This window comes from Maniola jurtina, chromosome 11 (genome assembly GCF_905333055.1).
Source record: "Maniola jurtina chromosome 11, ilManJurt1.1, whole genome shotgun sequence".
Classification (NCBI taxonomy): Eukaryota; Metazoa; Arthropoda; class Insecta; order Lepidoptera; family Nymphalidae; genus Maniola; species Maniola jurtina.
This window is the reverse complement of record NC_060039.1, coordinates 6,424,943-6,442,645: the sequence shown is the minus strand read 5'-3', so window position 1 is coordinate 6,442,645 and position 17,703 is coordinate 6,424,943. Positions and strand designations below refer to the sequence as shown.

The 17,703-nt window shown below is 36.2% G+C and overlaps 1 protein-coding gene and 1 long non-coding RNA gene across 10 annotated transcripts in view; one reads left to right on the top strand and one right to left on the bottom strand.

Moving 5' to 3' along the window:
* The first annotated feature begins 715 nt into the window (after window positions 1-715).
* The window catches only part of LOC123869929 (dachshund homolog 2), a 194,729-nt gene continuing 177,741 nt past the window's right edge, over window positions 716-17,703 (top strand). For all 9 annotated transcript variants that reach the window (XM_045913030.1, XM_045913029.1, XM_045913028.1 and 6 more), the window contains exon 1: window positions 716-1,321. In XM_045913030.1, coding sequence (XP_045768986.1) covers window positions 750-1,321 — 572 coding nt within the window. In that variant the 5' untranslated portion in view covers window positions 716-749. The remainder of the gene's footprint in view (window positions 1,322-17,703) is intronic.
* Window positions 9,627-13,705, bottom strand: LOC123869935. Its single transcript, XR_006796980.1, has 3 exons — window positions 13,522-13,705; window positions 10,461-10,670; window positions 9,627-9,688 (listed from the first exon to the last, which is right to left on the bottom strand). It is a non-coding gene; the product is annotated as an uncharacterized LOC123869935 (long non-coding RNA).

Below are 17,703 nucleotides of genomic sequence, written 5' to 3'. Positions count from 1 at the left end.
GCAAGTCGAAGGAAGTTAACAACCTTCGGTGACCGTGACCCCGATATCAAATAACGACCTACGCTGATTTACAAGAGGGCCAACTTCGCGCTCCTGTTACGAAATTTAGCCACTAGATAGACGAATTTAGAACTTATGTCAGTTAGATATCTCTAGAATGATATTATACTAGCCTATATAGCCTACCTACGTAAAAATATGCTATTAATTCAAAAAAAATATGTAATTAATTACTTTTAATTGATTTATTTTATTAGGTAAGATTTTTAATACGTGCTTGCATTTATTCTTATTTACACGCTTTATAGGTAATCAGTGTAATGAAAGTTGCTAATATAAAGCAAGAAACAAAGATTTCAAAGCGGCATGAGAGCAACCGCGAGTTAGCGACGCTTCCGCGCCCATATTGATTGCTGGTGACATTCTTATCAATACTCCCCCGGTTGCCGGCTGCCGCCTCGACAGTCGACACCGGTCCCGGCGCGATCCGCGGCCGCTCCGCTCTCCACCTAAAAGAAACAGAAACGTTTCTTCGCGCGTTCGCAACGCAACGGAAAAAAGGGCGGAGACATCGCGGCAGCGTCGGCGCCCAATCGCATCGAACTCCGGACGACGACCGGCCAATCGCACATGGACGCCGGGGCGGGCGCGCGCACGCGGCCGCGCCCTCGTTTCGCTCAGGCTTTTTATTTATTGTTGCGCGAAACACCGCGCGCGACGGGTGTGTGATGCGCGCGTGAACAGATCCGATGAAGATGGAGTCCGCCGTGGACTCAGCGTCGACCGCGAGCGAAGTGAGCGGCTCGTCCGGAGGCTCGCCGAGGGTGAAAGCGGCGTCGCCGGCGCGCGCCCTCAGCCCGCCGCAGATGCTGGCGCCGCGGCTGTCGCTGCCGCCGCCGGGCCTGGGCCTGCTGGGCTCGCTGCAGATGATGCACCACTCGCCGCTCGAGCTCATGGCGGCGGCGCACCACCACGGCCCGCCGCGCTACGGGAGCCCGCCGCCCATCTCCACCTCCGACCCCTCGGCCAACGAGTGCAAGCTGGTGGACTACCGCGGTCAGAAGGTGGCCGCGTTCATCATCCAGGGAGACACCATGTTGTGCCTGCCGCAAGCGTTCGAACTGTTCCTTAAGCACCTGGTGGGCGGACTGCACACGGTGTACACGAAGCTAAAACGCTTGGACATAGTGCCGCTCGTGTGCAACGTGGAGCAGGTGCGCATCCTGCGCGGCCTGGGCGCCATCCAGCCGGGCGTCAACCGCTGCAAGCTGCTCTCCTGCAAGGACTTCGACGTGCTCTACCGGGACTGCACTACGGCAAGGTACGTTTCATTTATGAAACCGATCATTTATAAGTTTTAGTTCGTGTTGTGGAATCATATCTAGGTCTAAGTTGACGTTACAAATTACTTAGCTGGAATGGTTATATTTGATTTATTTTCTGTAAATTTTATTTTTGAAAACCGTTTTGTTTGATTTTCGCTCTTTATCCTACCTGCGGATATTAAAATACGCCCTACCTACCTATCCATGGTATGGCCATCGTTAAAATTAAACTGATAAATAACTAGGAATTACATCAATTTAAATACCTATTTAAGTTGTAAACTTAATGAAAAGAGACTAGAAATTAAGAGGATAACAAAGATAGCGAGAAAACTGACTTGTGCGTAAACATTTCGACGGAGGGTCGCGACTCACGCTTCGCATTAATTTTTCATATTTTAATACGCGCCAAATATTTCCACCGGGTTAAATATTAAAGTCCGCTTCGGCGACGGAAGGGTTAATTCCCTGTTAATTAGCGGCCGAGGTTTAAATTTTTAAATAGTAATTTTTACAAACGCTAAAGTTTGATTAAAAAAACTTGTGAGCGCGCGATACTCGGTAGGCCTATATCGGCTTTCCCGAATGTGAATTTAAAAATGTAATGTTTTGGGCAACAGCGCGTTTGGGAGACGTAAATTTTAATTTTTTCGCTATTGACGCTTTGTGCTTGTAATATTTAATGTTTGTTTATAGCTAGGTGGAAACGTTCGGGATGGCATCACACCGGCTGGGCTAATCTATTGTGTGACACATTTTGTTTGATTTTTTATAAAATTAGGGTTGCGTCCGTTTAACTGATGACGCTACAATAGTATGTTTAGCAGTTAATTGTTAATTAGATCGCATTTCGAATTTAACTTTAAATTATTAGATTTTAACTTTTCTAGATAACGATTTCAAATAATTAGTTATAAGTAGGTAAATAAAAATTTATTTCTAAAATACTAGAAAATCGATAAAATCTAATTTTTAATAATATTTATTAAGTAACTATAGATATTATTGTACATACTTAGGTAGGTGGAAAATAGTAGGTAAGTACACTTGGGTAGAGGTTCCTGAATGTCCTGACCAGGAAACAATAAATTCTATCTTTTGAATGAAACCTCAAATCTTTCTCATAAATGTAAAGCTGTGTGCACACCTAGGCATAATTGACTTTACCTATGTTAATAACTGTTGTATGTTAAGATAGATAGATATGATTTATAGCTAGAGAGATTTAAGTTTATTTAAAAAAATATAGGTGCAGAGATGTAAGTAGGTATACCTAGGTATTACCTACCTATTAAGTACTTATAGGTCTGCTTGGTAATTTATCAAACCAATCTTGCAATAATAAAATTGCATTTTTCATGTAGATTTTTTTGAATGATAAAATATTACTTACTTATCTTTTTGACCGCTACATTTATAACCCTATCTTACCTGGGTAAGCTATTTGTTTGTAAATCAAATAGATAAATTAAATAAGTAGATACCTGTACTTACCCTTTAACTTCCAGAACAAGTAGGTAGTACCTACCTAGGTAAGTAGGTATTATTATTGCACCTAGATTTTATTGAATGGGATGTTTAGCTAGCATTCGACAAGGTCACCGCGTGCGTGACTGGTTGCCGTCTTGTCCATCTTTATCTTTTAATTAGTTACCTAATAAATAATAATTAATTAGGTAGTACTGGCGTATTTGAGCTTTACCTAATCGTCCTTATTATTCATATTTTATTTCAATTTATTACAGATTCTTGCAATGCTTACAACTTGATGCCAAAGCGCATTACAAGTTAAACTTACTTACATGGTTAGGTACATACCTACCTGAGACATTATACATAGGTACCTAAGTAGGTATTTTGTTTAGGGCTGTTTATGATTCCATATTTTTAACCCCCGACCAAAAAAGAGGGGTGTTATAAGTTTGACGTGTGTATCTGTGTGTCTGTGTATCTGTGTATTTGTGTATCTGTGTATCTGTCTGTGGCATCGTAGCTCCTAAACTGATGGACCGATTTTAATTTTGATTTTTTTGTTTGAAAGGTGGCTCGATCGAGAGTGTTCTTAGCTATAATCGAAGAAAATCGGTTCAGCCGTTTAAAAGTTATCAGCTCTTTTCTAGTAACTGTAACCTTCACTAATTGTCGGGGGTGTTATAATTTTTATTTTTCACTTGTGTAAATAAATATGTATGTAGGGGTACCTAAATTCTAGGTGCCTACTTAGCTTGTACCTACCCAACTAAATGTTAGGGTGTACATACACTGGGTAAAATATTTACTTTTAGATTCGTTTTTTTGTTGTCTTCTTTAATCAAGGAATACCTAATAATTTTAATGCTAAATGATGTTCTTTAAGATTGGCATGTAACTAAACGTGTATGATGTACTCATTTGATAGGCATATCTACTTATAGGTATATCATACCTAACAAAAAAGCTGAAAGTTATCTATTATTTTATTTTTTTGCTTTATTCTTCGTTTTCAAAGGTTTCATTTTATTACCAAATCAAATAAGTATTATAACAATGAACTACTTATAAATTGTTTGTCTCAATTTTAAAGCTAAAAAATATTAAATTAAAACTAAAATAAATTGAATTAAATTATAGGTAGGTATATTATACCTATAACATTATGTAAATAATATATTATATTTAGATACCTATGTAGGCATTGTTCTATTATTTAGGTATTCCTTATATTAAGTGACAGTAGGTAAGTACTAGTTATGTGTTTTCTTTTTATTCTCAGTTAAATATTGATTTGGGTCGAAAAATTACAAGAATCATGATTCGCAATATTTTTCTTTTTAATCCTAGATAGCATTTTGCTAAAGGTTTCCGTAGATATATAGGTACCGCTTGCCGCTTCGCACCCGTCCGTCCGTGTCTTCTCTAATTAGATAATTAGTGCCAGTGGATTTATAAGTTTCTTCATCAGTGCATTATCATATTTATACGCTTTATACTTCGACGCATTCTCATGTTAAATGTTTCATGCAATAAAATACTTACTTTATAAAATTAGGAATAACACGACTTAATTTATTTTTTTAAATGTTACAAAACGACTTAGTAAAGATAGATATGAGATTCGTACTAATTACTGCTAATTTGTTAAAAAACTGAGCTTTTGATAAAAATGTATGTATTTTAAAGAACTGCACCGACTAAAATAAATACTTATTTTTATATTTATTTACTAGTTAATGCCCGACATATTACGTTCCAATAAGTACGACTTGTGCTTCATCTACATAAATACTGTAAGTACCGACCTACGTTGATGGTAGTATGTCAGAAACCTTCCCGTAAATCCCAAAAACATTTGTATAGGTAAGGTATCAAATGTTCAATCGGATGAACAATGCGCAAACGCATGTAAGAAATAAGCAAACATTAGTTTTCATACCTATAACTTAATTATTGTTGGATGGGTATTTTTAGAAAGAAAAACACAAATTGTATTATTTTAAGAAAATCTAAAGCTGTAACATAAACATGCTTAAATTATTATTACATTAATAGTATTAAGTTAAAATAAAAAATATAAATGTCTGCACAGTCGTAGTCGGTGCGGTCGAATCAAACTAATCTGTATTGACATGTTTCCGCCATTACGATTTCACTGGTTCAATCCAAGAGCCGACTCACAAATAACATGTTTTTTGTATCACCTACCTCGGTGTGGACGCGGCTTAGGTTTTTTTAATTTTTGCTACATATTATCACGGCAATGACCGTGTTTTAATAATAAATTTGAGAATTGTGCAATCTTTTTTGTTTTCGTTAAATATAAATAAAAAACAATTTCTTTTTGGCTTTGGGTGCTTGCATTTCTGACCTTATTGATAGGTCCTATTAGTATCTATCCTAATAATTCCTATCCTGCTCATTTCCATTTTCTAAAACTTACTTCCTACTTAGATAGTAACAAGAAATATATTTTTTTAGTATCGATACTTTTCATTCAGAATCTATATTTTTTTATTCATTATTTTAATATTGAAAGGGAATAAACAGGCAAAAAAGGCAATTATCTATCGAAAATGATAAATTAACTAAAACTTCATAAATAAAAGTGCATATTATCAATATTTATTCAAATTATAAGCTAGGAAATACGATATTTTCAGGCATCGCCCGCATTACAAAACGTATATAATAATAGGTGGACGTTCCTTTTCACGCTTCAATAATTGCTCGACGGCAGATAAATGAGGATCAGGTTACTTCGGATCGTGGAATGGAACCCCACGGGTGTGATTTGTGATTGTGACTTACAACTCTTTTAAGTACCAGCAATGCTTTTGAAGTTCTAATTGAATTACAAAGGCCGTTTGGATAACCGTCAAAAATATCTTACAGTCTACGCTACGTGTAGATAGCTATCTACGTTCCTACTACTAGATATTAATAATTACTACTTACTGCGATACATTTTAAGCGACACTTCTATAATATATTATGTAGGTACCTGTACCTTTCGTATATTTGATCTATCTAATATCTGATAATTCTATCGATAAAAATATTTTGCTAATAAGTTACAGTGTTGTTGTCATTTGTAAAAAAAATGGATGTGATTTTTGACAAAAACAATGTTGCTAAGGAATAATAATCTATAGATTACTTAGATATAATGTAGTAGAATATGGTGAATGGATGTTATCCTATATTTTTCCTTAATATTGACCCTTTAAACAAAAAGATTATAGGTACTTAAATAGTCAGAAGTCTCAGTGTAGACCTACCTTTATTTCCACACTATAGTACGAGTATGAACCAAAATTAAATAATAACAAAATCATAATTTTTGAATATACTTACCTACCTACCTAATAGGATCACACTATCACACTAATATTATAAAGGCGAAAGTTTGTATTTGTGTGTGTGTGTGTGTGTGTGTGTGTGTGTGTATGTATGTTTGTTACTCCTTCACGCAAAAACTACTGGACGGATTTGGCTGAAATTCGGAATGGAGATAGATAATATCCTGGATTGGTACATAGGCTACTTTTTATCCCGTAAAACCAAGAGTTCCCACGGGATTTCGAAAAACCTAAATCCACGCGGACGAAGTCGCGGGCGTCAGCTAGTTATGCTTAAAGATAAAGCAGACTTTACATTGCTAAAACCGTTGCTAGATCTGGTTCTAGATAGGTGACTAATAATAAACCTCATTGTTTAGTCAATAATAAAATATTTAATTGAGTTGTAGCAATTTCTTAATCAATACATTGAAAGCGTTGGTTCCGTCCATTGTCTCTGCTTCACAAAGCGGGGTTCAATTATGGAGGTCATCAACACGACTTTTTATGGAATTTTAGCTTTACGATGCATTTTGATGGTCCGCCTTCAAACAGAGTGATATTTTGTAAATAAACAAAGCACTGAAATAACTGCTCATTACCTTTGTAGAGCCGGTAGCCGGTAGGAGCGACGGAACTTCCCAGCATTTTCTGTAGTTTTGAACTTTGAAATTTGACGGAAGGATTACAGTAGGATATAGGTAGGTATCTATAGGTAGTAGTGAACAAGGCGGCGTTTTTCAAGTGCGTTCCCAAGGTGCCTCAGACTATTTTCATGATTTTAAGAGTCCCGTACCAACTGAAGGGTGCCAAAATACCCTTTTACTGAGCCTCTGCTGTTCGTACGTCTGTCAGCGTGCTGTATCTCATGAACCGTAATAGGTAGACAACTAATAAAAAAAACTGGTCAAGTGCGAGTCGGACTCGCACACGATGGGTTGTACAGTACAGTTTTATAAAAAATGCCACTTTTTATTTTCTTAATGAGGTAAGTAACCACTAATTCACGGTATTTGGATTTTTCCCTTTACTTACTTCTTGCTTATTTGCTACCCAAATCATGATTCTAGAAAACCTAGGGTAGGTACCTAAGCTAATTCCCTTAGGTACCTACCCTAGGTTTTGGTTCCCTTTACGGGTCTTGACGGACACTACAGACAGACAACGAAGTAATCCTATTAGGGTTCCTTTTTTTCTCTGGAGATACGCAACCTTTAACCTAGATGGTTAATTTCAAAATGACCGCTATGAAAATTAAAATTTGTACGGAACCCTTCGTGTGCGAGTCCGACTTTTACTTGACCGGTTTGTACATTTTTAAAGATTAATCAACAAAACTTACAATGAAACCTATCTACCTACCTACTTGTAACTTTAGAAAATGTTTGCTAAAACTTTGGTAGAGTTGGAAAAAGTTCTTACCTTGCCTTGTGGGCAAAGGTGAACCGTTGGCGCTATTTTAAGAGGCTTATGTCCAACCATAAATGCCGATGATAATGATGATGATGATTGACTTGTACCTACAAATTAGTATTAGGTAGGTACCTAGGTATTTGAAAATATTTCAAGGATTAAGATAAAAAAATACCTTGAGCCTATTCATCTTGATCACAAGCGAAACTTCGTTTTCTAATTTTTGGGATGTTTTTAAGAAATATTCTCGAATTGGATGTCGAATGCGTTTCAAAAACATGTTTACTGTTTGTGATTGGTTGATGATTCAAAATGGTTAACCCCTATGAGATTTAGGTCTCTATCATTTGTATGGGATTACGTAACAGAGAGAGCGCTATGGCGTTATGTTGGCTCCCCTGTCTGTTGGGTGGTCATTGGCACCATATTGGCATGAGAAGACGCAGATTTTGTTTATTTTCATTTGATTTTCATTTCATTCATTCAGAAAAATCAAATGAAAATAAACAAAATCTGCGCCTTCTTATGCAAATATGGTGCCAATGACTTGGACAGACAGGGGAGCCAACATAACGCCATAGGTACTATGCGATGAAACGCACTATACCTACCTACTTACCTAATAACTTTCTTTCCATCTGATAAAGTATCTGTCTATAGTAGAGATAAATATATTTATAAATAAGTGATGTTACTATCAACTATTTATTTACACATAGCTAACGTAAATGTGTTATTGATTAAACATAATTTGTCTCTGCGATTGAACGGATAGATAGTTAATATAACTTACATAGCGATAGTATTATAATCGACAAATGATTATTGGCTTGCATTATGTTTAATTTATTCATATATCATTATTGGTTTATGTAGGCAAGTACCTACTTATAGGTAGGTAGGTAGGTAAGTAGCTAATATGTCTCTGAGGAGGATATGTATTTAATTAATAGTACCCAAATTATAATATTTTACTGTTCTTTTCTATTTATTATTTTCAATTTTTAATTATCACACTAATATTATAAAGGAGAAAGTTTGTATGTGTGTGTGTGTGTATGTTTGTTACTCCTTCCCGCAAAAACTACTGGACGGATTGGGCTGAAATTTAGAATGGAGATAGATTATACCCTGGATTAGCACATAGGCTACTTTTTATCCTATTTTATCTTATTATTATCTTATTTTATAAGTAATATGAGAGTTAGAGATTATTGTTTTTCGTCAAAATGTCTGTTTATTGAAAGAAAGCTAAGTTTCTATCTATATTGTAGGTTAAAGTACCTACGAAGCTTGATAAATAAATTTTGTTCTTATAGGTAAGTATTAAACTTTCCGGTTTTCTAAAGTCACGTAGTTTTAACAAATAAAACGCTGTTTTCGAATTTAAATAAAAAGAGTAAATGGTCTAACACTTGAGATTTCAATCAGACAAACAGTTATATTGTAATTGTTCCTAGTATTGAAGATAATTTCTGTTTTCAATTGTTCGATGAAGATTATTCTTAGTAGGTAAGTAAGTAGAAATACAAAAACGCTATCTGTGTGAAGTCAGTTTTATAGTATTTGATGAGTAAAACGTACCTACCTACCATCTCATTTTATTTTATGACAATAGTTCATCTTACCTATTCCTACTAAGTAGAAATAGATAAGTTTTTACTCAAATAAAATTGAATAGGTAAGTCTTTCAAATCGTCGAAGCCTACGCGTTCGGAATGCTCTTCCTATCGAGAAGAAAAACCGATCAAGTGCGAGTCCAACTCACACACGAAGGGTTCCGTACCATCGTACAAAATATACCTAACTAACACTTTCATTACGGTTCATGACATACTTACAGCCAACTGACAGACAGATGGACGGATGGACAATGGAGTCTTAGTGATAGGGTCCAGTTGGCATCCTTACGGTAAGGAACCCTAAAAACCAGCATCAAACCTTAGTGCATAATAACTCAACGCAATAAACTCGGCGGTTGCTCTTTTCATAGTTTCAGCACAGAGGTAGGTAATCCCTGCGTTGCTGGACCGAGTCATATCTTACTCTTACGAGTAATTTATTTAATCTTCCATTTTAAAGTATAATGCTTTCTGTATGAGCAAGGATTTCAACAGTTTTGTATTTAAGGCAAGTCTGAAATTGAATGTCGAATTTTATTACAAAAATGTAAAATCTAGTTAATACCTACTTATAGGTAGGATAAATGAATTATATATTTAATTAATGTAGGTATACAGGCATATTTTATTACATATAAAACATGCAAAGTTTGAAATCGAAACACTTGAAATTTGATATGTAGGTATATATGTGTAACCTACCTACATAAATTATTATGATAAATACAATCTTCGGTTGATACCATTGGCTTAAATATGTAGGTATAAATATCTAAGCAGGAATACCATAAAAGCAAAACTACGTTTGCGATTGTCAAAATGTTATAGTAACAATTTCCGTGCTAGACCCCATCATGGCATATTATGTTAGCAACAGTGTTATGAATGATAGGGGTGGGCCCGCTAGGCGCTGGCACTGGCTTGGATCCAAGCGGTGGTTCTCATTGAAATATTAAACCAAGACGCAGTGTACTGTCTCAGACATGTGCGCCAAATTATTTGGAGAAATTAGTTACATAAACTGTTACACATGACGACTTGACTGCTCAATGTAAGCCCGAAGCCTAATTATTACAAGGGATTGATTTATTATTATGTAGAGACATAATTATAAAGTTTCTGAGTGCCCGGAACAAATCAACAGTGGTTTGTGTGGCGCTGAATGTAACAAAAACTGTATTTTTTAAAATTTAATAACCTAATAACATACAAATGTTATTCAAATATTATATACCCAAGTACCTATAGGTATATAGTATTAGTACTTAGTTCTAAATTATTTATACCTTATCCTTAGTTGCACTTTTGACTAAGCACTAGTCGATTTTTTGTCGTTTTGCTATAAATGCTTGAAAAAAATTCAATCGCGACTATATTATCAGCTGTTTCTTTCTTTAGATGAGATGACTTTGTTCTTCTCACCACATCTCAGAGATACTCGTATTTTCTAATCCACAAGCACCCACAAATACACACAACAGCTGTTGCGGCGTCTCCTGTAAAAGAATATAGGTACAGGTCTTAGCCATATTCAAATAAACAGAAAACATAAAAATGAAAATGACAGTAAAAATGCCTAAAGCATCTGGGTTACCTACTGGTACGATAAATAAATAGATAGTAAATATACCATTTACTGTATATCACTACAAGTGTAAATTAAAAATTTATAACACCCCCGACAAGTGAAGTTACAGTAACTAGAAAAGACCGAAAATACCTGATAACTTTTAAACGGCTGAACCGATTTTCTTGGACTATTCCGCGCCTACGATCCAAAGTATCAGAGTTTTCCAAAACATCATTTTCAAATAAATAATTATGTATCAAGGCAACGTCCATCTTGACAGCTTGACACTTGTCAATTAACATAATATTATGAACCTAACGGTTATGTAACCTTCTTTTCTACAAGAAAACTAGAAAAGAGCTGATAACTCTTAAACGGCTGCACCAATTTTTTTGGATTATAGCTAAGAACACTCTCGATCAAGCCACCTTTCAAACAAAAAAAACTAAATTAAAATCGGTTCATTCGTTTAGGCGCTACGATGCCACAGACAGATACACAGATACACAGATACACAGATACACAGATACACAGATACACAGATACACAGACACACAGATACACAGATACACAGATACACACGTCAAACTTATAACACCCCTCTTTTTGGGTCGGGGGTTAAAAAAGGCAAAATAACACTAAAAGAGCCATCATTGCACCGCAACCGCCAACACTGCCAAAATATGTCCGAACTTGGATGTTTCTTATTATTCTGTAAAACTTCTAATGTATCTACTTACCTACATTCAATTCAAAATAAAATGAAATATGTAGGTAACTATATTTTACAATGTTATCGATCATCAACAAGTAGGTATACAAGTTTCTTAACCGCTGATATTATAAATACAACATTATAAAATAGTTTTTGGGTGACGACCTCCATTTTTAGGGTTCCGTACATCAAAAGGAAAAACGGAACCCTTATCTTTGTTATCTGTTCGTCTGTCTGTCTGTCTGTCTGTCTATCTGTCTGTCTGTCTATACTGTCTATAAGAAACTATAGGGTACTTCCCGTTGACCTAGAATCATGAAATTTGGTAGGTAGGTAGGTCTTATAGCACAAGTACAAGAATAAATCTGAAAGCCGCAAATTTGTGGCTACATCATTTAAAAAAAAATGTGTTTCAATTTTCAAATGTATCATATGAAAGGGCTTTACCTGTACATTCTAAAACAGATTTTTATTTATTTTTATGTATAATAGTTTTTGAGTTATTGTGCAAAATGTTGGAAAAAATACTCGAGTACGGAACCCTCAGTGCGCGAGTCTGACTCGCACTTGGACGGTTTTTTTTAAATGAAAATCTTACGACCAGCGAAAAAATGAAATCTGGGGAAACGAAATCGAGAGCTTCTAAACCTTTTTCACCAACCTGCCAAAATTTAATCTATTTGTGACTTGATTGGTTGCGGCATTGTGCACTTTCGTTCCACTTTTATCTATTGTTCAATTAAATGTTCGACGTAATTTAGTTTGTATTTTACGACGTAATTATTTAACAATCTGTTACGTAAGTAATACAAACAACTCTGCTTTTTATGGATCTTTGAGTTACCTCGTTTGACTATCAAGTACCTACTTACCTACTTATAGGTTTTTCCTAAACATGACGTGTTTAATGATTTCATTGTGATTGCTTATCTCAATATAAATATCTACTAAAAGAAAAAGGTGACTGATTGACTCAGTGATCTGCTATCAACGCACAGCTCAAACTACTGGACGGATCGGGCTGAAACAGGCTGAAACGATTGCAGATAGCTATTAATTATGTCGTAAAAGCCGCTATGAAATGATTTTTGAAAATTCAACTCCTAAGGGGGTAAAAAATAGAAACATTCTATGTACGCGAATCCCTAAACAGCTAATAAAACAGAACAATCTAATCAAATAAACTTTCCGACTGCCATTCAAAGAACACTGGAGCGTCAAATCAACTGGAGTAGCTCAAGGAAACGCAATTTCCTCAAAGGCAGTAAAGCGACAAACGGTTCCACAATGGGAATATCATGGAGGCAATTTATTACGATTGATCAACAAGTAGCCGGGGAACACTCGACTCAGACGGAAAGAATGGAAACCCCGACACCGACTACCCGGATCGCTACGAACACCGATAAAGGACCCTCCCAACACCAAGTGAGCAGTCGGAACGCCGACATTCGTAATCCTCTTGTACAATTCGAAAAACGCACACAAGTGACACGAGGGAATCCCTCTGGCTAGACGGAATTATCTCGGGCTCTATTTCCGTTTCGCGTACTATTTAAATTCCATCCCACTTACACACCGCCTTACGGTATCCCGTCGTCTCTTTCTCATTTGATTTCATTCATGATTGTGGATTTGAATGGATACGGAACGCGGTCGGGCTATTTGTACAAGTGCGTTTGTTGACGAGGACGAGCGACATTTTCATGAATCGCTATTCGGAGACGCAATAAGAAAAGCGCTGATAGCCTAGTGGTTAAGACGTCAGCCTCCTAGTCGGGGGTCCGGGGTTTGATCCCGGGCACGCACCTCTAACTTATCGGAGTCATGTGCGCTTCAAGCAAATAAATATCAGTTTCTTTAACAGTGAAGGAAAACATCGTGAGGAAACCTGAATGCCTGAGAGTGCTCCATAATGTTCTCAAAGGTGTGTGAATTCTGCCTATCCGCAGTGGGCCAGCGTGATAACCAAACCCTTCTCATTCTGAGAGTGCTCAGTAGTGAGCTGGCGATAAATCGATGATGATGATGATGAATTTAGAGACTATTTCTGGTATTTTACCTAAGTATTCCTATAGGTATGCCCTGGTATGTTATTAGGACCTGTTTTAATATCTCCTTCGCCATCTTTACCCATACAATAATTTTACGTTTTTTTCGTCACCCTTTATAGTTCTTCGCTCTAAAACAATAATTTAGCACACACATATAATACAAGAAACAAAATGATGTTCCACTAGGTTTAACTGACGATTATTATCAGGTGTAAGTTAACTGTGACTGACAGCTAAACATGTTCTCTGGGGCATAAACAAAGATAAATCCTACATTCATGTAACTACCAAAAAGTTTAGTTATTTGCTTTGTTCAGTCACGCTCGCCCAATAAGTGAAGTGGTCGACAAAAATACGGAACTCTGTCATCATCATCATCATCATCACCATTATCAACCGATAGACGTTCACAGCTGGACATAATATGTAGACTCCTGTATTAGGGACTTCAGACTTCTACACAACATGGTTTTGCGCTGCCTGATTCTAGCGCCTCCCTGCGACTCTTCTAATGTCGTCTGTCCACTTAGTAGAAGGTCTTCCAAAACGCTGCGTTTTCCTGTAGGTACGAGGTTGGCATTTCAGCACCTTGGAATCCCAACGATACAGTATAGATTCAGATTTGATTATTTAGAGATACTGAAAACATAGCTCTCTCCATCGCCCGCAGAGTTACTCTGAGCTTTCTCATGAGGCCCATAGTTAGCGACCATGTCTTGGAGCTACGGTCAAACTCGAACAAAAATAGTCAGGTCATACTTGTCGCAGAACCGAACGCGACAGACGATGGGCTAAACCAAAAAGTGTGTAAGATGTAGTTGATTGAGTAAGACGACAATCTTAAGGTGGGGGAAGTGAGCTGATGAGCAAGGTGGAGGACATTATTTGGCGACACGCTCTAAAAATGGCGAACGCCCAGCAGAAGTGGGACATGCAGGCTGATAGAGTTGATGGAAAAAAAATTAGTAATAAATAAATGGTCGTTTCGCATCCGTGCAAGTGTTTGAATGGCTGGCAGAAATTATTGCCTAGCGTGTAACGTAGTACAGTAGCCGTTGTATTGTAACGTCTTATAATTGCACCATGTGTTGAGCTCTAATCATGTTTAATTATAGCTAGAAGAAGTCATTGCCGTTCATCATGAGATGAACTGTTCCAGACGTACAAACTGACAAAGAAAATGATGAATTGAATGATGCTCTATTAAAAATGTAGAGAGAGTAGGTACCTTAGGTGGGTTAGTTATACAAATCTGTACGAATCCAGTAGCCTATAGCCCTGCAAGCCCACTAGCCACGCAGAACGTTAAGAGAAAGTTAGTGAAACCTCATTAAACGTATATGTACTTAAATACTTTTGAAAATCGTAAGGGAGTCGATGTTTATAGATGCCAACTAAAACATTAATTTATAGGTAAATATTGAAATTACTTAGTCACTAATCCAAAGCTGATCGGAATGAAGACAATAGGTGGCGGAAACGCGGGGAATTGGCGTTTTTGCGCGCCTCGCTTCATTCGCGGTGAGAACGAGACCAATTGTACAATCGCATTAAATTATATCTTGCATAGTAATAATATGAACTTTCCTTACAAATAAAGCCATTAAATTGCTAATTCTTAAGGTTCAATACCTAAATAAGTGTAATTTTTATTTAATTAGAACACACATACCGACCAAGGAATAGGTTTATACATAAAAATTATAGATTTGGCAAAATACTAGAAAAAGGTAGGTTGATATAGACATATCGGTGTCGCTGCGGTAAGAAATATTCACACAATTAATTGCAATTAAAGATGCACGCGAGTGTGGATTGTGGAAGCAACACAATCTCATGGTTAATATCACTTTACAAAGCGAATCGATAAAGAAGTCATTATTTAATTATAGTACGTTACATATAGGAATGTCTACAATTTCTGTTCGTGTGACACATTATTCACATACCTACCTAGTGCCTGCCTACCATCGATTGAATGCTTTATCTACACAACATATATTTTAAATTTTCCATAATATGTAGGTTTCTAAGTGTAGAAGCATCTGCTGTAGATTAATTCAGTACAATTGCAATGTGCAAAAACTGCCTACTTACGTTTGTGGCAAGCAATATGTAAGATCGTGGCAGCAATGTATCTAATAGTAGATTTGAAATGACTTTGAAGCACCTACCTAATAGGGATGATGACTACTAGTCAAATCAGCGACTTTTTATCAAACGTCAAAACGCTTGATTAGTAGGTATGGAAGCTTGTATGAAATACACAGATGTGACGTCATAAAATTTGACGTAATTTGACGTTTTTTAATTAAATCGATAATTTAAAATGGTTAGCAAACTTAAAACTACCAGCGAATGTAGATTTTACGAATTTTGGAAGACTCCATTTAATAACTACTAAGAAATAATTTATTTTTGACCTAGGCATCCCCATTGTCAAGACTATTAAAACTAGAGTCCTTTACAATAATGATAATTGTAACTTAATTAGAATTTAAGAAAATTATCTAAATTACTGATAAGTAGGTACCACAAATACCAACAGCCTGAAATTTTAATGATCGTTTTGTCGCGGCAGAACGATTTCATCTCAGCAGTAGGTACTACCTACCTACTATCCAAATGTTAAACAATAAAATGTTTTGAACCAGTAAAAAAATATATTCATGAACTCCAAAGCGTGAGAAGCAATAGTAATTCACTATGACGGACCTGATCTCGTAAAAGTATGAAACAAAAATTAGAACAACTTTTTGGGTAAGACCTACTGTATTTCAGTAGGTAAGTAACTCAGGAGTAGTTATCAGCTGATTAACCAGTTTAGTCGCTGGGGGCAATGACCCTGCGTGAAGCTATCCCGAGGTATCATTATTGGTTCGAGGTGGCATGAAAACACGAAATGTTTTGTTTTTCACAATTGTAAATCTGCCATTTTTTAACTCTACTAATTTTTCTTTTGATAGGGAAATCAATTGTAGAATTGAAACAAAATTATTTCACTGCGTGAAAACAACCATTTTTCGGAGCTACGATGCCACAGACAGATACACCGATACACCGATACACACGTCAAACTTATAACACCCCTCTTTTTGGGTCGGGGGTCAAAAACTTAAAACTTAGAAAAAGCAGAATCAATAGGTACCTACCTACCTATATTGATGCTTTAGTCAACTAAGTACTACGAGTAGGTATCATGCAAAATGCTTACCTACCCGTGCGATCGTTAACGCACTTGAACTATAAAATATAACCAACTAGACTAGAGACGACTCGAAACATCCACAACAAAGCAACAACGTGATATGGGCTACTTAAGCCGCTCGTTAAATCCAGATATACAGTTTGTAATAAAAACCAATAAAACATTCGCAACAATTTAAAGAGAAATCGATAAAACTTAGAGAATATCAGGACGCGGGCGGTGTAGATAGTAAATTGCATTTTATAGCTTTCGACTTGTTCCTCTTGTTTTAATCATAATATATCACAATTAATGCATGAGTAAATTCAATATTTGCAGAGTTTGTAAACTACTAACAATGAAACTATAAAATACAAAAAAGTATTATTTGAGATCATCAAAAATACTTTTTCAAAATAACATGTCTGATGTATTAAAACAAAAGTAGATTCGTACATTGTACCTTTGTTTAAATATGCTCCTGCTTAAATGTTTTAATTTACCTATTGTGATTCATAGTACAGTACATACAACAGTAAATTGTACTAACCTACCTACCATATTTATTGTTTTACATATAAAATGAATAAATAAACCGTAATAAGGAAAACCAGAGAGGAGAATCGACATAACTCAGCGGGTTGCGAAGCTCAAGTGGCAATGGGCAGGTCTCAATCTCATACTAGTTCGAAAAACCGGCCAAGTGCGAGTCAGACTCGCGCACTGAGGGTTCCGTACTCGGGTATTTTTTCCAACATTTTGCACGATAAACCAAAAACTATTAGGTGTCCATAAAAATAAATAAAAATCTGTTTTAGAATGTGCAGATAAAGCATATACCTACTTTGAAAATTGAAACACATTTTTTTTTAAATTTAACGGTTTTCAGATTTATTTCTGTACTTGTGCTATAAGACCTACCTACCTACTAAATTTCATGATTATAGGTCAACGAGGAGTACCCTATAGGTTTCCTGACAGACACGACGGATGGACGGACAGA